The 23,952-nt window shown below is 52.6% G+C and overlaps 5 protein-coding genes and 3 non-coding genes across 8 annotated transcripts; 5 read left to right on the top strand and 3 right to left on the bottom strand.

The window, feature by feature from the left end:
* The first annotated feature begins 68 nt into the window (after nt 1-68).
* Nucleotides 69-141, top strand: PHYSODRAFT_t274. Its single transcript has one exon. It is a non-coding gene; the product is annotated as a tRNA-Glu (tRNA).
* A 500-nt stretch (nt 142-641) lies between these two features.
* On the top strand, nt 642-714 carry PHYSODRAFT_t275. The gene has a single exon. It is a non-coding gene; the product is annotated as a tRNA-Glu (tRNA).
* Nucleotides 715-1,232: 518 nt separating this feature from the next.
* Nucleotides 1,233-1,305, top strand: PHYSODRAFT_t276. Its single transcript has one exon. It is a non-coding gene; the product is annotated as a tRNA-Glu (tRNA).
* A 7,273-nt stretch (nt 1,306-8,578) lies between these two features.
* On the top strand, nt 8,579-10,507 carry PHYSODRAFT_293391 (hypothetical protein; the record flags this gene model as incomplete). Its single annotated transcript, XM_009516546.1, has 1 exon — nt 8,579-10,507. The coding sequence occupies one exon, from the start codon at nt 8,579-8,581 to the stop codon at nt 10,505-10,507; it is 1,929 nt and encodes a 642-aa protein (XP_009514841.1).
* Nucleotides 10,508-10,715: 208 nt separating this feature from the next.
* PHYSODRAFT_472793 (hypothetical protein) lies at nt 10,716-12,879 on the bottom strand (the record flags this gene model as incomplete). Its single annotated transcript, XM_009516545.1, has 3 exons — nt 10,716-11,348; nt 11,428-12,292; nt 12,410-12,879. The coding sequence occupies 3 exons, from the start codon at nt 12,877-12,879 to the stop codon at nt 10,716-10,718; spliced, it is 1,968 nt and encodes a 655-aa protein (XP_009514840.1).
* A 288-nt stretch (nt 12,880-13,167) lies between these two features.
* Nucleotides 13,168-13,913, bottom strand: PHYSODRAFT_284114 (hypothetical protein). Its single transcript, XM_009516544.1, has 2 exons — nt 13,887-13,913; nt 13,168-13,802 (listed from the first exon to the last, which is right to left on the bottom strand). The coding sequence occupies exons 1-2, from the start codon at nt 13,889-13,891 to the stop codon at nt 13,547-13,549; spliced, it is 261 nt and encodes an 86-aa protein (XP_009514839.1). The 5' UTR covers nt 13,892-13,913; the 3' UTR covers nt 13,168-13,546.
* A 272-nt stretch (nt 13,914-14,185) lies between these two features.
* PHYSODRAFT_475213 (hypothetical protein) lies at nt 14,186-15,308 on the top strand (the record flags this gene model as incomplete). The annotated part of the gene is made up of 5 exons (XM_009516543.1): nt 14,186-14,374; nt 14,468-14,557; nt 14,622-14,685; nt 14,776-14,899; nt 14,993-15,308. 5 exons carry the CDS (start codon nt 14,186-14,188, stop codon nt 15,306-15,308), a joined length of 783 nt encoding a protein of 260 aa, XP_009514838.1.
* A 102-nt stretch (nt 15,309-15,410) lies between these two features.
* Nucleotides 15,411-16,199, bottom strand: PHYSODRAFT_308754 (hypothetical protein; the record flags this gene model as incomplete). The annotated part of the gene is made up of 1 exon (XM_009516542.1): nt 15,411-16,199. The coding sequence occupies one exon, from the start codon at nt 16,197-16,199 to the stop codon at nt 15,411-15,413; it is 789 nt and encodes a 262-aa protein (XP_009514837.1).
* Nucleotides 16,200-23,952: the final 7,753 nt, after the last annotated feature.

The raw sequence follows: 23,952 nt of genomic DNA, 5'->3' as shown, positions 1-23,952 counted from the left end.
GTTTGTGTTTGTGTTTGTTTGTTGTTGGTCTTGATTGTGTGTTTGTTGGTGGCGATGGTGTTCAGCCTTCCCATATAGTCTAGGCGGTTAGGATAGCTGGCTCTCACCCAGCAGACCCGGGTTCGAGTCCCGGTGTGGGAACATCTTTTGCTCTTCTTTGCTGCTTCTCCACTCTTCTTTTCGCCGCTTTGGGCGTTCGTCACAGTCTCGGTGCCGTGCTGACCCGCTGCTACATCCCATCCACGGATCCAACCATGCTCGCACGACCAGGAGGTACTCGAGTCTGTCCGGCCATTGGTCGGCGCGTGCAGGCCTACTTGTCGGCGCTGGCCACCGTGCGGAAACGCGTGCGAGCGAGCAGCTCAATGAAGCCGCGAGAGAGCTGGTCGACCAGGCGAGCTGCGGTGCGAGCAGACGAACGCGACGCTCGGAGCTGCGTGCGATGCGAAGGAGGCGACCCGATCGGTGGCTGGATCGGATGTGGGCAGTACGTGTCGAAATGGTCGGTCGATCAATGGTGGCGATAGGATGAACGCGCTCGCGTTGCGTGTGGCAGCGTGCGTAGGTGGTGCGTTTGGTGTTTGTGTTTGTTTGTTGTTGGTCTTGATTGTGTGTTTGTTGGTGGCGATGGTGTTCAGCCTTCCCATATAGTCTAGGCGGTTAGGATAGCTGGCTCTCACCCAGCAGACCCGGGTTCGAGTCCCGGTGTGGGAACATCTTTTGCTCTTCTTTGCTGCTTCTCCACTCTTCTTTTCGCCGCTTTGGGCGTTCGTCACAGTCTCGGTGCCGTGCTGACCCGCTGCTACATCCCATCCACGGATCCAACCATGCTCGCACGACCAGGAGGTACTCGAGTCTGTCCGGCCATTGGTCGGCGCGTGCAGGCCTACTTGTCGGCGCTGGCCACCGTGCGGAAACGCGTGCGAGCGAGCAGCTCAATGAAGCCACGAGAGAGCTGGTCGACCAGGCGAGCTGCGGTGCGAGCAGACGAACGCGACGCTCGGAGCTGCGTGCGATGCGAAGGAGGCGACCCCGTCGGTGGCTGGATCGGATGTGGGCAGTACGTGTCGAAATGGTCGGTCGATCAATGGTGGCGATAGGATGAACGCGCTCGCGTTGCGTGTGGCAGCGTGCGTAGGTGGTGCGTTTGGTGTTTGTGTTTGTGTTTGTGTTTGTGTTTGTTTGTTGTTGGTCTTGATTGTGTGTTTGTTGGTGGCGATGGTGTTCAGCCTTCCCATATAGTCTAGGCGGTTAGGATAGCTGGCTCTCACCCAGCAGACCCGGGTTCGAGTCCCGGTGTGGGAACATCTTTTGCTCTTCTTTGCTGCTTCTCCACTCTTCTTTTCGCCGCTTTGGGCGTTCGTCACAGTCTCGGTGCCGTGCTGACCCGCTGCTACATCCCATCCACGGATCCAACCATGCTCGCACGACCAGGAGGTAACCATATTCTTGAGTGTTACAGGGGGCCAAGAGCCGTAGAAGTGATGTCGTGCCTTTTGTAGTGCTGCAATCACGTGAGCACATATGAGTACCTTACCTAACACACTCACAGCGCTGACGATCAAGCCATCCAACCTGAGGCATGTCAGTACGATACGCATGTCGTCGAGACCATTTCATAGCCTTTATATAAAGCGTGTAGTTTCCAGGATATCCTGCTCTATATTCATCTGGTGGTCTCGTAATGTATCACTACTCGTACTCAAGTTTGAAACGTTTGAATCCAAGTCTGCGGTTAGAGGAGGACTATCACCTTGGGCGGAAGTCAAACGGCGAAAGCGTGTGATGCACTAACCCTGAGGGCTCGCACAAATTATTAAGGAATACTCAACCTCTTGGTTGAAAATCGTCAGGAAGCCTTGGTCTGCATCGTCTCATCCACTCACAGATGGGCTACCAACCTCCGCAATTTGCACGCTTTTTTCACTGCGTATTAGCTAATAACCGTCTCCAACAAAGCAACAGCCTTATTAAACCCGGAAGTGAGATCGGAACAAATTTAGCCGACAACTGGCTACTGGGGTTAAGCCTTCAACAATGTCGCAAATTTTACGCAGGAGGCCACGCATGTCGTATCGTTGGCACCGGAGAACTTTCTATATTATAATTCAGATCTAGCAAGGAATGTTGCCCCCCCTCTCTCACACACAAACAGCCATTTACTGTTCGCAATAATCCGCACACCCGCACATACAAGTAGTTGAGCGTTTCCCCCCCACTCTGCATTGCAAGCATCTCGAAACTATTCGTATTCTACCAACGTGAAAACTGCATGTCCATGATTGAGGTTTTCATGCATTGTGGGGGGGAGGGGGGTCATCGTCTTGGTAGGCACGATCGTTGGTTTGTAAATCACTGGTTATCACAAGATAACCAATGTCACTCAACTTGAAAGTGGCCTCGGCCCGGAACGAAATCCGACAATCACTCGTAGCAGACGCCACGCACAACTATCGATAAGTGCTAATGAAACGAGGATAACAATGAAAAGATAATTATGCTCGCCAGATCCAATGTACATGAAACCCTCTGTTCTTGAGCTTGCCGCCGATAGAAGACTTGAAATTTGTCGCTTGAGATGAATCGCTTCGAAGATGACCTTGTTCTCAATCCAGGTGACTATAATGCGTTTGTCGTCGGCAGTTACACTGCGTGACAAAAGGTTTGAGACACTCACGTTCGAGTCCATACCTCGGCTTCTAGAATGAACTAGGGTTGCTATTTAGATTTGATCGTCCAATCACATAAACGAAGAAGGCACTTGTGACGCTGACCTAGAGTTTGCAATATATCTATAGACTGCCCTACAACTAACTAGAAATCGGCCCGCGACAAAACTTTGGGACAAAAAATGACTGGATTTTTTGTCACAGATACCATTGGGCGATGCATGGCTGGTACAGATTCCGCTCCTACTAATGTCTACTTATACCCTCTTAATACCGATTAATGTATCCATGAATGTCAGAAATAATGGCTCGTGGGGGGGATCATGTTGAAGCTACACCTTACGAAAGCCCGCGCGCTCCACCGCCACCACCGTACGCTGCACAGGCTCCCCGTAGACGGCAATACTAATGCAACTCCGTACTTACAGCTTCTATGTGTACAAGCGCATCAGAGGTCGTGTAAGCCCCTCCTACACCGTAGGCTATGCCGCCCTAGCTACAAGTCCCACAGACACCACTCACACGACTTAAGAGGCTTAAATCCAGTCCCAACTCTTGGCCTCGAAGTTTGGAGATCAGGCGCTCGAGCAGCGTACGCCCCTCATATCCCTCACACACCGCGTGATCCTCAGTCTGCGCGGAAGGAGATCATCTTCGAGCAATGGAACGCTCATAACACACAACCTGCGAAACCTGTGCGACTGTGCCAACTAGGCAAAGCAGTCGACCACGGAAGCCGTCCCAGTGCGACACCTACAGCCCTCTAAGGCCAGACACGCAAGCAGCAGCAAGGTGCGCGTGATTTGAGGCTATAATCCTTTTTAACTTAATACCCCGAAGACGACGGTTTATTTATGGATATCCGAAGAGGGGGCGATATCTGTATTGCTCATTTGCGATGGCCACTACTTCGTCATGCAGGCACTCTCCAATGAAGAAACGGGAGTAAAGTAGTATATGACGTGCACTTGGATGAAACAGAAGGGAACGCCTTGAAGTTCAAAACCATTGTAACGCTGGTTCAAATCAGCAGAGTTGGGGCGAAATAATCAATAGGAAATCACCCCAAAATTAGCACTTTTTCAACCAGGTTCGACCCCCCCCCAATAAGAAAGCCACCTCAGGTAAAGATCTGACTTATAATCAGACAAGCGGGTCGGTTTATGATTTAACTGGATTGATTCTGATACGCTTCAAAGAGTTTTGAACCTACGGAAGTCGAGATCATCCACCGCTAGAAGGCTTAAGGTCAGCTTGCTTTTTCTTTTCAAGGATAACCCTGTGAAAAAGCCCAAACTTGTTGTGCAGCAATAAATGACTGCACAGTGCTGGTCATCAAGGGAGAGGCCTCTCGATACACGTAAGACCGCCTCGGAAGTGACTAACGGATTTTCCTGAATACAATACCCGTCTCCCAATAAAAGCCATATGGTAATTTCTCTAAGCCCTACCGGATTACAAAACTTGTACACATTATGTGTTCCACAAGGTCTGTACTACCCCAACACTACCACTGGATCTATGCAGCGTGAAGGGAAATAGTACATAAAGGGAGACACGGTATTTCAAAACCGCTTACTTCTCTGTCCCACCAATTTATCGGTAGTTTGTTTTTGTGTACCACTTAAATATGATAGAATGATTTGATTGGATATAATTATTTGAGGTAAAGGTCACCGTACAACGGTTGGTGCGTGCGCTTAATCTACGTTAGGAGCCCAAGACAGCAGAATCTAAATACAGCAGAACCTACAGTCAAGTTGCCAAGGACAGTCGGCGCGAAAGACATCACGCCGGAAGTACGTGTTGCGGTGGTGGTCTTCCTTACCACCTTAACCCTTTAGTGTTCAAACTAATATTTGAGTTTTGTATACTGAAGTCCCCATGGTAATGTGTAAAACATGCATAAATGCTTGGTTTTGCGCCGCACCCCGCAACATAATATATCATTTTGCAGGGGTGTACCAATAATTATTGCAATTATTGTTGTAAAACCTTGCAATATGCTTGATTTTACGCAAGTGATATAATAGTTCAGCATCAATAGAGGGGTGATTTGATTGAATTAAATTTGTAAAACCAAGCATATTGGAAGGGTTTAGGACCATCAACCACAATAGGGTTAAGTAAGAAAGTCTCCTCCGCTACGGGACCATCGTGCCGACCAAGAAGCTGTTCAAGCTCAGCCGCGCTGCCGTCGAGACCATCTGGGGTCTTCGGGGCGACCCAGCCGTGCTGTTGCAGCCTCGGCGGCCGTACCCGCCCAAGCCAACACGTATCAGCCTCAAGGAGGTGGAGGAGTGCGTTGCCACCGTGCCGCTCTGCCAGCGGCAGACTCTGCGCGCTCTCGAGGCGGCATCCGGCATCCCAAGATCCACGCTGCACAGAACCTGAAGTCCAAGGTCCTGCGGCGCTTCATCTCGAGGGTCAAGCCGGCGCTTACGGACGCACACAAGCTTCAGCGGCTGATGTGGGCTCTTGCCCAAGTGAAGCGCTCAATTGGTAGGAATTTGCGCTATTTATTATTGATGTTAGTAATTGAAAACATTGTTTTGAAATAGTTATTGGGGAAGAAGTCCCCACTTACATTGAGTTGATCCCTCAGGGGTAGGGGAGACATCTGTACTGGGGACTCGCTTTAAAATGAACTCAAATTTTACTTGGGTTTAAGAGACATTTGTCCCTCTATACCAAGGGGTTCAATTTATACAATCCACACGTTGCTATAGGCTGTCCTACTGTAGTAAGTAAAGTGGAGGTACAAAATTCGACACCAGTACCGGTTAAATACTGATCACCTTGAAATTACCGGTTTGTCCAAATCAAGGCGAGCGCTCATTCAGAAAGATGTGGGGCAATGCAATGCAATGATTTACGTGTTCGCGTAGCCAAAATACACCTGCGCTAGTCTCAGTTTAAAGATGTGGGGTATGAACAGTTATTAATAAGTATAGTAGAGAATAACCAAGGAGCGACTGGTGTGCCGCATGTGCGGCGCGCCCAAGTCGCTTCCGGAAACAGTCTTCTACTACGCTTGGATTCCGATTGACTCCGGGTCGTGGGGACGTCGTACCGTAGTGGTTGATCTAACCACTGTGGCGCGTCGCCCCTATTAGCAGCTGTACAGATAGATGCTCAGCTAGTCAACTGATATTCTCCAAAGGCGGACTTTTGTATCGTTTTGATGCTATGTATGATGTAGTTCATATCGATGAGAAGTGATTCAATATGTACAAGGCGTCTTCTCGATACTACTTGGCTGCTGACGAAGCACTACCTTACCGTTCGTGTTCAAACAAACGCTACACCGGTAAGGTAATATTTCTCGCAGCGGTAGCAAGACCCATGTATGATTTTTCACTAAAAACATACTTTGACGGAAAAATTGGGGTCTGGCCCTTCGTTGAGCTCACCAAGGCAAAAAACTCCAAAAATCGAGTTGCCGGCACACCGATTACCAAGAATATCAGCATGTCAAGAAAAGTGTACGTGGAGATGCTCAAGGAAAAAGCTTTTCCAACTATTCGTGCAAAATGGCCGGGTAAGTATTTTTATTTCGAAAGTACTTTTACTTTATTTGTCTGAACTAACTTTTTAATTACGTATACAGATCGCAAGACTTCTGTTATTCGTGTTCAACAGAGGCCTCCATGCAGAGAAAGATCATGGTGAGGTCCTCGCCGCTGGTAAGGAAGGTGGCTGAAATATCGAAATGTTGTGCCAGCCACCTCGCTCTCCAGAGTGTAATATTCTTGGGGATTTTTAACTTTATTCAAGCGATTCAGTATCGGCAACCAACAAACCAGATCGATGGACTCATTGAAGCAGTAGGTAACGCTTTTAACAATGTTTAATACCAAACTATTGAAAAATGCTTCCTCACTTTGCAAAAAGTGTTGGAATGCATTATCACTAACGAGGGAGGCAAGTTCGTAAGACGGTCGGTCCGACTGGTACTCGATCCAATGTCGCTTGCAACGACAGCGTCAGCTATAAAAATTGCTACGAGGCACTGACGTCTTAGATTCTTAATCAATAGAGCCACTTTTTAAATCTGAGCACTTATACTTTAATTTTGTACCTAAAACCTTGCAGCTCATTGATTGGATAAAATTATCATCTGATTTGAATCAGCATAACAGACAATAAAACCTCACATATTTGAGTGCCTAATACGGAGTGTTCCGCTTGTTTCTGGTGCGTGTGCTATTGTGTACAGAGTCGCCAAGTCGGAGCAATCGCGTGGTAACCTTTTGGGTTGTTAATCACAAGTGCGTATCTATCGGTGATGGTAGGGGGGGGAGGGGCACCATCTCCGACGATGACGCCAAACAATATGCTAGACGGATGATATCGGTGCCAAACCTTGGCTACAGCTACGAGACGGCACACCACTACACCGAACATAGTATCAATACATCATTTGTATTTTGACCAATGAGAATTTTGTTTGTTTTTTCTTTCGAAAATCTTAGGACAAAAACTGCAGTTTTAGGAAAAAGCGGGGCGTTTTATCGTTAAGACGAGTGCAGTTTTGAAATCTCTAAAACACATTTACTTTATGAAGTGCGGTATCTAGTATATATTGATGACTTTGTTGTCGAAAGCATTCACTACTGTGTATTATCCGTAATCTATGTGATTTTTTTTGGAAAAAGAGGGAGTACTAATAAATAGTGCTCGGGGTATATTATACGGAAATTCCCGCTAATTAGAAGAAGAGCGGTCTCCTCACTATCTACCAAGGCCGATTGCCGTACTTAGTGTTTACCTTTAGTCTCTTGAGATGAATAATCAGCTCATCCAATTCGCTACTCCATTGAGAAAGCCTCTAATTTCAAGAGAGCATGTAATTTCGGAGATTGTTATATGACTTTACTTGATTTGAGTGTACGTTTACTCCATGTGTGCCAAATATCATGTGCATCGAATTAATCCTGGCGGAGTGTCCATACTTCGTAGCTGATGCACTACCAGGAAAAGGCTTCTCTATTTGTATGTGGGTGAGAATTGTTTTTCTTTGATTAGCCAATTCTGGAAAGCATTTTCAAGCGGTTACCGCGACTTACAGCAATTCGTACTTGAGTACGATTTCTAGATAAGTCGTGCTCGAAAAGTCGGACGAGCTACACCAAAAAGCCTGCAAAGCACAAACAAGTTGTCGACGCAATTGATAATACACCGCAATGCAGCTATATAGTAGAGCTAGGGTCTTGAATTTAGACCAGAGTCTCATTCCATAGCTTGCCCTGATTTTCGCACTGGACCATTTAAAAGAACTACCCAATCCGAATCCCAACACCGCTATTTTTTTCTTACGATAATTTCGTGGATATGTTCTTTGTGTATTCTGGATCTTCGTTTGGAACGAGATGAAAACACGTGTCGATAGGCTACATTATCGCACTAATGCATTACCGATGTTTGCTCACAAGTTTTGTAGAATTGCCGTCAACGCCCTGAATGGTCGTTGCGGGGCGGAAGGATGACACAAGCTTGCACAGGTCCGGTGTTCCATCAATCGACAGCGTATAGTCAGTCCAAATCAGACTGGCGCGCACGACTGGCGACCGTGATTGGTCGAATTTTCGGCCGAGTCTCACGCACCACCCCGTCCCATCGATCTCCATCAAGGCTCGGCGCTACATTGGCCACTTCGCCCTCTGCGCCACAGCCGCGGCACCGCTCCCCAGCTGGCCGCGAGCGCCGACATTAACTGACGTCCGGCAGGCCATCGCCGTCTGGCCACGACCGCAGTGACGAGATCGTCGCCAGTTACGCGCCGGCGACCCCCAGACGACAACAGCTCGACACGCGACGGCACGAACCGCGCGCCGGATTTCGCCGGGGCCGCATCGTCGTTGTCGCCACTTCGCCTTTACTTGCCCGAGCGAGACCGCAGAGCAGAGATGTCCACGTCGCTGCCGCTGCCCAAGGGCTTCTTCAACACCAATGTGCACGTGTCCGAGGACATGCGCCGCCAGTACGTCGAGTTCGCGGAGGGCTCCATCCGCAAGGTCTTCGCGCTGAGCGACTGCCACAAGAATAGCTGGATCCCCATGCGCGAGAAGAAGGGCGTGGCCATCTACCGCAACTTCGGCCAGATGCGCGGCCCCAACGCCTATAAGTCGAACATCGCCGAGGTGGGCTGCAAGGGCGAGCTCAACGCCTCGCTGGAGCAGGTCGGACGCGCCTACGCGGCGCACGACGACGCGCTGTTCAGGAGACTCATGAAGAAGCTCAACCCCGCTGTGATGGACGCCGCCGTGCTGTCCACGATTGTGCCGCGCACGCCGCTGACGCCCTACAGGTATATCGGCATCAAGTGGTACGCTGTGAAGACGCCCACGCCCATCGTGTCGCACCGAGACTACTGCTGCCTCGAGGTGCAGGACAAGATCGTGGACTCGTTCGGCAACGAAATGTATATTCGCGTTCTCAACTCCATCGAGGTCAACGAGTGCCCGTCGCTCGAGAACTCGCATGGGCTCGTGCGCGCAAAGATCCTCGCTGGATACATGTATCGCACCGATCGCGCCGAGCCGAACGTAGTGCGGGTGCACCACGTAGCGCGGCTCGACCCTGGAGGCTACTTCCCTTCGCAGTGGGCCTTTAAGACTGCCGAGTCGCAACTGGTGAACAGCATCGTGCAGATTCGCCGCATCATTGACAAGCAGCAGATGAACGCCTGCACCTTCGTAGATAAGCGGCAGTGGGTGCCCAACCACGAGCGTCTCCACTGTGCCGTTTGCAGCCGGACTTTTGGTACGTTCCGTCCGCGCCATCACTGCCGAAGCTGTGGCGAGGTCATTTGTGGCAAATGCAGCGTGTTCAAGTCTGTGGAGGTGCCTGGCACGACGCTCAAGAACGTCCGCATCTGCTCTGTGTGCAACATGGGCGTGCAGAAGGCTGGTGGACACGATGATGGAAACATGTCGGATATATCTACCTCCTCCGTTACATCCAGCAGCACGATCGCGCACAACGAAATGAACTTGATGGATCTCTACATGGGCAATGGCGGCGGGCCGCGCACGCCGTCGGCGTTTTCGGACGCATCAGCTCACTCTAATCTCTCCATTCGGTCGACAACTTCCACCCGGTCAGTCTACGATGCTCGCGGGCACGCACACAGTCACGCGCGAGGACCACGCACCCCCGGCGGCGCCTTCTTCAACGAGAGCAACACTCCTCGATCGTACATCGCCAACAACCTCACGCCGCGTGGGTTTGGGTTTGGCTCGGGCCCCCCGACGCCTGGATCCGCAGCTACGACGCCTTCAGGCGGCGCCAGGCCATCCATATCCGCGGCGAGCGTGGTGGCAGCCGCTGCAATCACGGCGCAGCGCTTGTCCAACTACAAGCAGAACCCCGTCGACCTTGGATACTTGCGTGACTCGGTGAACGAGACTACAGCCACAGCCGCACACGCACCAGAAGCTGCAGCACACGAACGGCCCGAAGACCCGACGACGCCGTGGCCCCCCGTGAAGATTCAGCGACTCGAGACGGGCGAGACCGCAGACGTGGACATGGAGGCAGATGAAGAGGATGACATGGAGACCAAACCAGCGGCGCCACTTGCTAGCGACACCCAGGAGGCGCAGCAGCAGCGGCGGCCACTGGGCCTGCAGCTACCGACCGTGGAGCGCATCTCGGAGAGTCCGTTCGAGCAGTCGAGCGCATCCACCGTCTTCCGCGCGAGCCTGGATAAGGATGAGCCCGCGAGTAGCAGCAACGCCGGCGCCGGCGGCGGCGGCTTCCGGCCGTTCTTTAACGGGATTCTGTCGCGCGTCCGCGGCGACTCGGGCGAGAAGTCCTCGCAGCGGGCCGCCTAGTGGGGACCGGCAGCGGGGAGACCTTGCCCTCGTCGAAGAGGCCGGCGAAGCAGCAGCAGCAACAGCAGCACACGCAGAGGCAGCAGCCCAGGCTCAGGCTCAGCAGCCACATGGTCCCTTGTGCCTCGACGGTCTACTCGTGCGAGGAGAAGAAAATAAGCAGTTCATTGGTCAAGTGTGTCTATACTAAATTCAAGTAAAATTGACTTCAACATGTGCTTTGCTTGTAGCTGTCCCGGTGCTCGAGCTGGTTACTCTTGGGCTGCAGATGCTGGCGCTTGTCCGCCGCCTCGAGCACGCAGTGCTTCTGGTGCAGCATGCTCTCGAGCTTGCGCGCGCCGTCCAGGAAGTAGCGAGACTGCACGCGCTGCTTGGCCACAAGCAACCGCTCCTGCTGCAGCGCCTGGGTCGCGGCCTCGAGCTTCTCGCGGTCCTGCTCCAGCATCATCGCGCGCTGCTCGCTCCGCTCTGAGCGCTCCGTCAGAACCCTCACGAGAGTGCGCAGCTTCTCGCGCTCGGCGATGGCGTCAGCGAACTCCTGAGCGCGTCGGGCTAGAGCATGCGACCGTTCCAGCGTCTCACGCCCGACGGCGGCAAGCTCCGTACGCCGCCTCTCGACCAGCGCCTCGTCCTCTTCCAGACGACGCGTGCGCTGCTCAATGTATCCGACACGGGCCTCGAGCTCTGCGCGCTCGTCTGCAAGCTGGGAGCGCCGGGTGTCCAGCTCGCAGCTCCGGGCTTCCATCTTGCCCCGCTCCTCGTCGAAGCGAGCGTTCGTGCGAGCCACCGACGCCAGCAGCTCTCGTCGTTGCTCGTCGACAGCATCGCGCTCGCGTGCTATCTGAGGACGCAATGCAACGAGCCACAACATGTTAGAATGTGAGACTCTTTCACGCAAGCGAGCCCTTGCACAGACGTACCCTGTCAACTTCATCCTGTATTCGCCGTTCTGCGCGTTGCTCAGCCTGGTGCTTAGCCTCAGTGGCTCGAGCCAGCTCTGCAGCGTGAGTCATGGCTTCCTGCGCGGCACGCGACTCCAGTTCGCGCATCTGTTTATGCAGCGCTGCCTCCAGCTTCTCGAAGCGCTCTTTCTCCGCTTCGACAATGCGCTGGTGGATCTCGGGCAGAGTTTGGCGCTCAGCAGTGCGCGCTGCAACCTCGTCGGCGAGTGCCCGACGAGCAGCTTCAACGTCAACTCGGCACTTGTGCTCCAATACTTCGAGCTGTACGCGATGCATGCCCTTGAGCTCTTCGATGCGCTGTTCACAGGCGAGTTTGGCGTTTACAGCATCTTCAAAGCTGCACGTGAGCTGGTGAAAGTCTCCTAGTGCTGCTTGCAACTTCTCAGCAAGGGCCAAGTTGCGGTCTTCCGCCTCGTGCTTCTCTCGCTCGACATTATGCAGCACCTCGCGCATCTGAGCGAGTTCACACTGCAGTTCCTCTATCCGGCGCTCCCGATCCGAAACGGCGGAATGTGCTGCTGCAAGCTCCTGCTGCACACGCTCCGCTGCTCGTTCGTGCTCTCGCCGTCGATCGGCAGCTCGCCGACGCTTTTTTTCGATACGCACCTTGCGCATTGTGAGCTCTTCTTTGGCTCGACGTAGCGACGCCTTCAGCTCGCGCTCCTTCCACGTGAGCAAGGCATTCTTTTCTCGTAGCTCCTCGACTTCGTCCTCGAACTTGCTCTCCACTTTGCGCAGCAGCAGTGAAAACTGCTTGCTTTGAATGGTGGCGACGGCCTCGGCTTCTTCTTCTGCGACGGATGCAAGCGCTGCCGCCGTGGGCCTCGAAAGTATCCTAGTATCTGACACTACGGTGCGAACCTCGGAAGGAGCCACAAAGTTAGCCCCGGGTAACTCGCTGTTGCTCTCTTGGGTTGGCGCCGGTCGGAACGAAGGAGACGCTGATCGCACTGACAGATCTACGACGCGGTTGCTTTGGCTTAAGCTTCGCTGGCTCTGTGAGCGGCGGCTTTCCTCCTCGAAGGAGGCTTCGTCATACTCGTACTCGTACGCCGAGGCATCATCAGACTGCACTGCGGAACGACGCGCATTGCTGATGACGGAACGAGTTGGTGACGGAGCCTTGGTGATCGGGGCTGAAGGTGGGGGTCGAGCGGCGGGTGCTTCCTCGTCGTCCTCTTCGAAGTCGTCTTCAAAGTCGACGCTGTATCCGTCTTCGTCTTCCTCGTAGGCATCCGAGACCGAAGCCTTGATCGGTGTCTGTTGCTTGGGCTGCTGCTTCAACTTGGCCGGCGATTCCCGCACATCGACGCTCTCTGCAATTTCGCTAGCGACCTCACTGCCGCCGTCGCCGTAGGCTTCCTCAACTTCAGACTCCACCTCGGACGCTGCCGAGTCATCGCTGTACATGAGTTAGTTCCGCTCTCTTGCCGAAGGGCTAAACCTGCAACACGCAGCAGTAACCCGCATTTAGACTCTGCAAGGCCATGATCGCATGCATCACTAGCGTAACGCCTGATCATAGCAACCGTTGTCATTGAAAGGCAAATGCGCACCTGCCAACAAACAAGTGTTCAACTTCAGTTATCACACCCGGAAACCTAGCATGTTGAAGGACAAGGACACCAGACACAGACAGCATCGACACGCCAATTACGACAACAGCAAACGATACGCGACGCACAAGACTCTGAAATTGCGAGAAAGCGAAAGCGACACCGGACCCGGGCGAAGCGGAGGCAGCGTTGGATTTAACATACGGTTGATTTTGGAATATGCGAGAGCATCGAGAGCCGCGAAGCTCCCGAGGAACCTACGCCAACGACAGTCACCGAGACGACTGGATCGCTAAGCGCCACAGAAGAGAAGACAGCACCGCCAACCCCAGCCGCCGGAGACGAGGAGGAGGGGGTGACGGTGCCGGCAGTCGAGAGATGGAGAGTCACGAACGGAAAGCTGAACCTGCATCCTTGGCCACGCATCCAATTCCATTGCACGCGTCGTCGCTGTCTGCCTGTCCTGCTTATCGCTCACGTCGACCGACCGACTGCCTGTCCCAGCCTTACTGGCTGCCTGCTTAGTTCTTGGCGGCGTTCGAGTTGGGGCCCAGCTTCTTGCCGCCCATGCCCGCCACGACGTTCACGAAGCGACGGTTGTACTGCCAGCGCTTCTTAGCGCGGCCCGTCAGCGCCTTCTTCGAGTCCTCCTGCTTGGGGACCTTGGGGGTCTGGCCCTTGACCTTACCGGCACGTGCCAGCGAACCGTGGACCTTACCACCACCGCGCAGGCGGAGGGACAGGTTCAGCGTGGTGGCGTTCTCAATGCTGCAGTTGCTGTTGACATTGCAGACACGGTGAGTCTGTTATTATTGCTCTGCTCGCTTGTACGCGCGCGCGCTCTCATACGCACACACGCACCTCATGTTTCTTCCTTTCGTTTCTCGCGGAGAATTCCAATGATAGTAGCCTGCAAAAGGTGGGTAGCTTGGGCGGCGATTGGTGGTGGCTGCCGAGCCGAGGCGCCAGACGGTTCGATTCGCGGTTCGGGGGCGCCGGACCGGTTAATCGTGGCCACGCTGTAATTATCGCAAACTGGTGCGCTGAAATTACACACGTGCCCCGATCTATTTCGTCTTGGATATTGTATGCCTTACAAAGTTCAAGACAGCTGCTTGCCTCAGCGTCCATTATTGCTCGACCAGCTCACAGACGTGATGATGCGGCTGGCGACGCGCGCTCTGGCGGCGCATGGGCGACGACGCGCCGCGCTGACGGTCGGACGCTCGCAGGCGCACACGCTGCGGTCCTTCGCGCTGTTCTCCACGAGCGCAGAGCCGCCCAGCGACAAGGAGGAGGTGGCGCTGCCCTCGCACATCAAGTTCCGCATGCCCGACCTGGACTTCAAGGTGCGTCTCTCAATGAGTGCGCGTCTGGAGCTTAATGACTGCGAGTGCAAACTGGATGACTGACAGCGAGTCTATTGCTTGGTGATCACACAGGAGGTGGGCAGCGGCGCCGGAGACACGACGCTCACCAAGTGGTACGTGCAGGAGGGCGCCGCCGTGAAGGACGGCACGCACATGTGCGAGGTAAGGAGACGCTGTGGCCTGTATCCTGCAGGAGACGTATAGAGACTGACTTGCTGCGCTGCAGATTGACACGCCGGATCTGTGCTTCCAACTCGAGTCTGGAGACGAGGGATTCATCGCGCGACTGTGTGAGTGGAAAACGCATAAGTTTTCGTAGCTGAGCTGCGTCGATTGACATTTGTTGTTGTTGCTGCTGTTACTGCTGTTGACGCTTGCAGTGGTGGACGAAGGGTCCAACAACGTTGCCCCCGGCCAGCCTCTGGCCATTATTGTGCCCACCGAGGCGGAGATTGAGCCCTTCCTGCAGGCGCTGAAGGAAAACCCGCGCTGCATTGAGGGTACGTGGCATCGAGTATGCAGCACCTCTGGCTACCCCCTGTTTGCTGCGTACTGACGCTGTTTCTCTTGTCTTTCAGGCTACGTGGAGCCGACAAGTGCCGAGCTGGTGGTCGAGGCTGAAGTTACTGCCACTTCGTCTACGTCCCCGCCCACCGCGAGCGCCGCGTCGAGTGACGTCCTGCGCATGTTGAACAAGCTGCAGAAGGAGGGACTATTCGAAGACGAGAAGGCGCTCAAGGTGCTGAAATCGCTGGCTCGCAAGAATGACGAGCAGCTTCTCACGACGTACAAGGCCAGCTACGAAGATGGCGTGTTGGAGGAATCGGCTTTCGACAAGGCCTTTTTTGTGGAGAATGCACTTGAGCTCGCGGAAGAGGCAGCAGGTACGTCTACTGAGCACAACGCCAGCTAGACGGACGAACTCTTGGCGCACACTATACAATGATAACGTGTGCTTCTCATATATCGACGTGTACTCGTTGCGGTTGCTGCCACGCATTTTGCAGATCAAACTCTAACTACCCACTATGATAATCTCGGCAGTCGTGGTGGCCACTTCGGGGCAGCCCGCCCCATGTAAACCGTTGTCGTCGACTTGGACTGTCAGATAGTCGTGCTGGGAATTGGAGCAGTCATAGTGATCGTCACAGCTGTACTCCAGACGAGTGAATATCTCTGGAGCCTGCCTCGCAGTGGTCGCAAACTCAAGCGCTTGCGAGACGTCCCCGTCGGCAGTTGGATGGAGTGCCATTGGCCCGTTGGCGTTGATTTGATGCGGTAGAATCACCCGGAGTCTTCCCATACGAACCGATATGCTCACATACAGCATACCTTCTGCTGAGTCTGGGTCAGTGATCTTAATCCCCGCCAGGGCCACCCACCGTCGCAGCGGAGCGTAGAACATCGACGCCATCCCAATTGACGGAGGGTCGTTTATGGCACGAATTTCAACACGCATGCGCTTTGAGACTGCGAAGCTGCTATCACGTTCCGAGTTGAAATTCGCGACATTGTCCACCTCACTCGGAGCGGACCCACCTCCCTGGCTAAGCGTCACTTGTATTTCGTCCCAGCCATTCTCTTGCGGCTTGGAATGGTATGTCAGTTTCTCCACTGCGCAATTCAGTGCATCCAATGGCCCCTCTAACGTGACAACTGCGGCCTTCTTCTGATCAGGAGTCCCATCCAGACTCACGGATGCACCACTGCACTGCTTTCCCAGACTTAGCCAACCCTTTGAGCAACTCAGCGATAGCGCCAGATTTTGCTCACCTACAGTTGCCCCAACGTCTTCCAACGTCATTGATCTCGTGTGGGCAACGTCTTCAGCATACCGCAGGCCAAGCCGACTAGTAGCATCACGCTGGAAGTCGACACCTTGACCGCTAATTTCTCGACCAAGATAGAAGAATCTATCAGGTTCTGATGAAATCGCCACTAGCGTTTTCCCTGCTAGCTGGAGATTGAGCGAGTCCACGTTCAGCTCAACAACTTCGCGGGACAGCGGGAACAATTTGGTAGTCCCGCCGCTGGTTCCGTCTGATTGCCAGAATTCCGTGAGACGATCTCGCTCCGCTTGCGCTGCGAAGACAAGTGTACCAGAAGGAGCACTGGAAGTGTACAGGATTGTCAAGAAGGTGGGCACGGACCCCTGTACCCCCGACGCGATGTCAAGTAGCATGGCAGTTCCGCTGGGAGTTCCGTCTGTTGTCCAGAGCTCAGATCCATGAACGCCGTCGTCTGCCTGGAAGTAGACCTGCCCGGCGAAAGTCATCAAGTAGCGCGGAAATGACCCCGTCGACCCTGTGTGAATGTCTAGCACGAGAGTCGTCCCTGACCGCGTTCCGTCCGTTGACCAGAGCTCGGGCCCATGGATGCAGTCATCCGCTTGGAAGAGTAATAGGGAAGTCAACACTGCGAAATGTTGAGGAGAGGAAGACCCGGCGCCAGAGCAAATATCGAGAGCCAAGCCTGTTCCGACAGTTGCGTGCTGATCATAGTCGAACTTGAACCGTGGGTCACCGTTTGAAAACCAGAGTTCACGACCGTAGTCTTGGGTTTCTGCTGAAAAATATACTCGCGAGTCGAATACAGTAAGGAATCGTGGTTCGGAGCTGCGCGAGCCAAACTCAACATCGGCCACTAGGTAAGTGCCGGCTCTGGAGCCGTCAGTCGACCACAGTTCGGAGCCAAAGTCAGGGGAGGTTGCTTGGAAGTACAGTCGCTGGTTCAGCTCGACAAAATGCGAAGGGTTTGAGCCCTCGGGGTCGGTCGATATCCGAGCAACGCGCTGTGTTCCCTCTGCAGTGCCGTCAGTTGCCCACAGTTGCGTCCCCCATGATACTTGACAGGAAGGAGACTCGCGATAGCATACAATACCCGCAAATAAATCTGTTTGAAAGCCTGTGTCCAGGCGATACGAGTCTCGAAAACCAGCATGCTTAAATGCGCCGGTAGCCTAGACAGAAGAATATGGTGTTAGTACCTAAGTGCAAAAGATTAAATGCTGTACCATCGAAAGCGAAATGTATACCTTGGAATCCGAAAAGCGGAAGTACTTTCGCGTCTGGCCTCCCCACTCGTACCCGCGCCATCCGCACAGGTCGAAGTAAGTGAGAGGTTCCTCGCTGTGACCATCCAGCGCAATCGTTCCGAGAAACACCTGCTGAGCCTCAGAGGTCGACATCCAGCGAAATCCTAGAGGGCAATCGTACGTCTGTGCATCGGGTGCAAGCGTAAGCAAATAGTCAGGTACGAGTCCTGGCTACTATAACGCAGCTATATTGAACGTACCTCCTCGGGATCCCAAACGTTCACTGCCGCCACAGTGAAATAAATATCTGGGTCAAGAGAGCTCGGTCGAAAACCCTGGCACGAGTCTCGGTAGACATCCTTGATTTGCCACGACAAATGGGGGCCTTCTGCAGCAAAGTACACTCGGTTATCCTTCGAAAAAGAGGTCAGAGACGACGGATTGGAGCCCCCGCTCCCAGGAAAAATGTCCTTGAGTAGAACTGTGCCAACTGCTGTGCCATCACTATACCAAATCTCCTTCCCGAGATCTGGGTCCTGGCCACTGAAAAGTAGACCGCCGTTATAAACCACAAGAGATGAGGCTGCGATCCCCTTCGGCCCCAAGAAACTACTCAAGCTGTACAGTCGTGTAGTAGACTCATTCCCCGTCAGATCGGCACTCATGAGAGACCACCCCGGTAGCTGGTGTCGAGCACCTTCGGAAACTGCAGAAAGAGCAGGAGCTCCAACTATGAGCACCGAAGCGTCTTCGTCCAGCTGAAGAACGGACTCCTGCGACTGGAATTGCGGGAGGTGAATTTGGGGAATGTCGTTTACAGCTTTAACCTTAACTCCCAACGCAAACAGAGTGTGCTGCTCACCCCCTTCTCCGTAGTTTCCCAAATCGGATATTTCGACCAGCACGAACGCGATCCCATTGAAGTTGCCTGCACCCCGGAACGTTAGTTGGTTCATCAGATTTTGGTTTAAAGACGAGAGACTTCCGTGCACAATCAGCTGAGTGCCCTCATTACTCTCCCAATGTTTTGTTAGGAAAACCAGATCGTCGGCTGATTGCTGCTCGGGGATGCTCGTTGACGTTATAATGCAATGAATACACGAAATATTTACGAGAAGTCGGAGATCGCCATCACGGAGGTCGTAGTCAGGGTCGTATAGCGCCAGTGTCTCCAACCGCAGCGGTAGATCCTCTACTGCTTCGATGAACAAGTCTGACGACATAAAAGTACGAAGGGAAAACGGCCACGAGATGCGTTGAAAATGCTCTGAGATCAAAACGGGAGGATCATTAACCGCATCGATGGCGATTTTTGCAATTGTAGTACTGCTAACAGGAGATCCGCTGTCCTCAATACCCCCACAAGAGGTTGTTGCCATGAATGATATCTCCTCAACCGGCCATCCATCCGAATTGTAGTCTAAGGAAGGCTTGAATATCATGCCCTTCAAGGCCGAATTAACGTCGCTTACTCGACCCCGAAATGCCAGCTCCTTGAAAAATAAGCGTGCTCGGGAATCGGGAAATGTGTTTCCAGGCGGAGCGTGCTGCGCGACTAGTCTGCTCTCCGAAGTGCTATATTCTGCTTGCTCGACGAGAAGCCCTTTCGTCATTGATAGCATAATACCTCCGCGCTTGACGCTAATCGAAACCTCGACTTCACGCTGTTCATCGTCCAAATCGGGGTTCGTTAGTGAGATTGAATCGATCAAGAGGTATCCGTCTTCTTTCATGGAAAATGGCTTGTCAGCGGGTTGTTGGCTTCTCCAGTGTGGTTCGTCGCAAACAGGAGCAGCAAACAGGAAGACAGTGGCAGTACCTGTTTGTTCAATATGGTTCAATTCTACAACCGAGAACGACAGCTTCTCCGAGCCGTACCAGTTCGCAGCCGGTATGTAAGAACTTCCATTTAAAGCCGCGTTCAGCTGTGCGAAGTAGCCTCGAATGACCAAGCTACCACCCGAATCATTTCGCAGCACTTGAATGCCAGTTACCTGGCTACTCAGGGCGAACGCTCCACTCGAGCAACTAATCGTGAGCTCAAGGAGGTTGTAGAACGACCGCGCCGAGTCTGAATCGAGCAGCTGAATATCTTCATTGAATTCAAATGTCGTGTCCTCCTCCATTTCCAACACGTCTTCAGGTGCGAGAATCGACAAAGCGTAGCGAGACCACGTAACGGGGCTGAATACCACAGTCGTTGTGCTGATTTGAGGCCCGCCTCGGCCAAACGTTCCTCTGTCGTCAACTGTCAGCTGCAGCTTAATATCGGTGCGACTAGGACTATCAGCGCGATAGTTTTCCGGTTCAGCGAGCTCAAATGTCATCTTCGAAAGTATCGTGTTCAGCTCATCAGGGGTGCCGGAAACAACTACGTACGCGGCTTTCTTGATGGTCATGTCATTGGAAAAAGAAGTAGACGACTGATCCGAAAGAGTCACGAAACCTTGACTGGCCTCCACGATCAGATCCATCACACACGATTCAACCGCACAGTCAAGTGTAGCAACGTCAATGTCGCGAACATACACCCCGGCAATACTTACAGAACGACCTTGCTGGATTCCACGTGTAGCAGATGAACCAATGTTCCATACCGGTGCGTCGTTCACGGGGTCTATTGTGATGCCAACGTTAATGGAAGACGAGGGTGTCTGCTGCTGCGTGTACTGATCAATCGCGTAGGCAGTGACAACTAGCGTGTCGATTCCGTAATAGTCCTCGTATGGAAGATAGCGCAAGCCAGCGACACACCCGTTCACATTGACAAAAGTGCCTTTGATTTTCACGATGTTGGCTTGATCATTAGTATCTTCTAGAAATGTAATGCCACGAAACTGCGACGAAGAGAGAATTCCGTGGCCCACCGACAGCGCAAGCACTAGCGTCATCTGCGAGGTGTCATCAACGCTAGAGAACGCCAAACCATTAACGCCAATCCATGTATCCTCATCCCCTCGGAGCATTCCAGGTGGATCATCAGCGTAGACGCTTGTCAGCACGTTCGATGGAGTGTCGATTACCACCGAGTCTACGTCAGGATCCACATAAACAAACAGCACTGACACGCTCGATGCGTTGAACGAAGAGGAGTCAAATGCATTGATCGTAATGGTGTCAAATCCGTTCAGCCCACCGTCAGAATGGAACTGCAAGCTGTTCCAGTCTTTCGCCGAAGTATAAACCACAGATGCAATGGCAGCGTTGAGGTTAAACAATGTTCCTTCAAGTGTAAGCCGCATAGCTCCACTCTCCATCGTTTCAGCTGTCAGATCTATCCCGTCAGGTCGCAGGAGAGCAAGCTGCCCACAACTTGCTTCCATCACGACACGAAGAGGCTCTTCCAACGCGTCGGGATCGCGCAAGTACAAGTCTTCAATCACGAGTGGAATGTCTTCCACAGCTTCATAGTACACAGACCTTACATCAATGTAGGGCGCATCGTTTAGCTCCATCACAATGATAGGAACGATCACCTCGTCAAATCCAGCGTCCAATTTCCCTGCAAGCCCAACCCGAATCTTGAGTTGATCCGATCCGCTGAAATGGGGTTCACCAGCGTACGTCATACCCAACAGGATTCTGTTCATACAATCTACGTTTGCTTTAAAGGACACGGACTGTTGTGACTGTGGGCCCACGAACTGACCGATGCAGTCAGAAAGTAAAGGGTCTCCAAGGGAAAGAACTCCGTGGGATACGGAAATACTAAGCACGAGTAGATCTGTAGTTGATAGCTGCCTTGGTGTCACATCAGCTGCCCGCACTGAAAACCCGTCCAGCTGCATAGGAGTGTCTTCGTCACACACCAAAGGCAAACACTCCAGTCTCAGCACAGACAAGTAGTCCCCCATGTAATGAGATGGGTCCTCAATGGCTTCAGGAACAGCAATAACAGGGATATCAAATCGTGCTGTTATCACGAGGTCCGCGTAGGTCTCGACTGACTTGTTTTCGTAAGAAACTACAAATTGCCACTCCACAATGTGGCCTCCGGGAAACTGTTCGTCGTTCCAGTTTTGAGGCGGCAAGTACACCATTCTATCCAAATCGTGTTTCAAACTGACCACGGTTCCTCCCAGCTTCAGCTCATTCGCCGCGTCATCAGGCACTTGTTGCATGTCGTCGGAGTTCACAATAAAAACAAGCCCGTAACTTACTCGTATATCTAGCTGATACAGCGTCGACGGGCCTTCGCGAGTTACTGTTCTTCCTGGAGAGAAGTCGTGAGTGGCAAAGTAAATGGCATTTCCGAACTCCAAAACTCGTGGAGTCCGATCGTCCTGTTCAACCAAACGGAAACTGAGGTTGTGACTAAGGAGGAACACCTCATCCAATAGAGGGGCTATACCCTGTGCGGTTCCGTCTGATAGCCAGACGTTTGTACGCCCCGACGAGTCGACCGCAGTGAAAACAAGACCTTGGCTCTTTGTAGTGCCATCAGTCATCGTGACGGGCCCAACAACCAACATCGACGTTGGTGCCGAACTCAGTGGGCCAGGTACCAGATCAACTAGCAGCGTAGTACCACTTGAGGTTCCGTCGCTAACATACAATTCACGGCCAATAGAGGGGTCTGCTTGCGCTTGGAAATATACTTTTCCACCAAATACAACTAGACTGGTGGGGTTCGACCCCTGATCTGTTGCAATGTTCAGGTCTTTCACCATTCTCGTTCCGGTGCTTGAGCCATCTGTGAACCATAGTTCACGACCGTGAACACAATCCGAGGCTGAGAAAAAAATACCCACAGAAGCAGCAGCCACCAAGTACCGTGGACTAGAAGACCCCTCTCCAGCACAAATATCTCTGACGATAAACGTTCCGACCGCCACATTAGAGACGGAAGGCTTGCGATTTCTATCACTGTTAAAACTGGATAAGGCGTCTGATACCCAAAGCTCACGGCCACTATCAGATGTTGCAGCGAAATACATCCGTGCACGACTATCAGCAGCCGTCCACTCGACAAAATATTTGGGATTCGAGCTACGAGGCCCCCGCCATATATCCTCGATCATGGTCGTCCCAGTTTTAGTACCGTCCGTCTTGTAAAGTTCTACACCGAACTCGTCCGTCTCAGCTTGAAACAATAGCAACTGGGACTGAAACAAAGTGTAGTATTGTGGGTTCGAGCTTGCGGGGCCCGGTCTGATATCGGCAATTAGATACGTCTGCTTAGCGCTGCCGTCACTTGTCCACATCTCTCTTCCAGTCGTAAGGTCAATCCCTGCTGCCGTAAAAACAAGTTTCCCATTGAGCGTCACCAAATCCGCTGGTGTAGAACCTTCTCGACCAGGAAGCAGATCCACTACCATGGCAGTCCCTGCGCTTGAGCCATCCGAGACCCACAGCTCCTCACCATGCTGGCCATCACTCCCAGCAAAATAAAACAAGTTTCCCATTTGGCACATAAAGCGCGGTGGGTTTTTACCGGAAAGTTCTGCCACAAAACGGTGACGTTTGTCGTCTGAATGAGAACGAGGATACGAATATTTCGTTGACCGATAACTCAACTCAGCACCCCAAAGTTGTGAGCGCTGCTCTGTCGGTATGTATTCCATTGCTTGAAGACTGGCATTCTCGTCAGCAAAGCGAAAGGTGAGCTCTGTGAACTGGAATGCTGCGTCCTCCGTGCTGTAGTATAAGCTTGCATTTGTCGCGACAAACGGAACGGGCACGTCGTAGAGCTGATCGATTTTAATCGATCGAGTATGCGAGATCTTTGGTGGAGGTGCGAGCGGGTTGCGGACTTGAAAAGTGACCGTGTCCTGCCTGTTGCAGCTTCCACTGCATTGATAGCGGAGGGTTAACAATGCAGTATTGATCAGGTCTAACTTACCAGTGACGGTAATTTTTTCTGTAAACAGGGATTCTGATCCTTCCGACATCTCCAAACCATCCCATGCGGCAAGGAAGATCGTTCCAATTTCAGCATCAATATTCAAAGTAAGGTCATCGTCGCTGACACTTGAGTCTCCACTTCCATCGCGAATATAAATTCCCGAGATGCTCCAACTCCTGCCGACCTCCAGTGCTAAAGTGACGATTTCCCAGTATTGCGACGACAGTGGCCCTAAAGGAAGAATACAGATCAGTTTTAGGCGCTTTAAAAAATAGTCTACGTACGTCTCACTTACCCTCGATGGACTCTTCAATGTGTATCAGAGGTACGAGTGCTGTTGCCTTGGGGGACAGATACACTTCATGTTCTGCCTGGATTAAGTCTGAGTCTGGAGCAAAACTAATCGCTTCATCGTTCGTTTGAGCATCTGAAACCTCCAAATCTGACGGCTGGCTCCAACTGGGGATCACTACTTGCTGTTCCAGACCTGGGCTCCAATTGGGGAATATCTGCGCTTCGTTGGTAGCCCACACGTCGTTATCATTCACAGAAGCCAGCATCATTTTGGCTGATGCGTGGCCTACAGAAACGATTTCAATTGGGATGTCAAAGGAGGAGTGCGGTTGCTGGGTTGTCGAGGGGAAGCGGGCGAACGTCACTTCGAGCACATCTCTACCA

Source organism: Phytophthora sojae, assembly GCF_000149755.1.
Source record: "Phytophthora sojae unplaced genomic scaffold PHYSOscaffold_1, whole genome shotgun sequence".
Classification (NCBI taxonomy): domain Eukaryota; phylum Oomycota; class Peronosporomycetes; order Peronosporales; family Peronosporaceae; genus Phytophthora; species Phytophthora sojae.
Note: the sequence above shows the minus strand (reverse complement) of the source record. Positions and strands in the feature narration are given on the sequence as shown.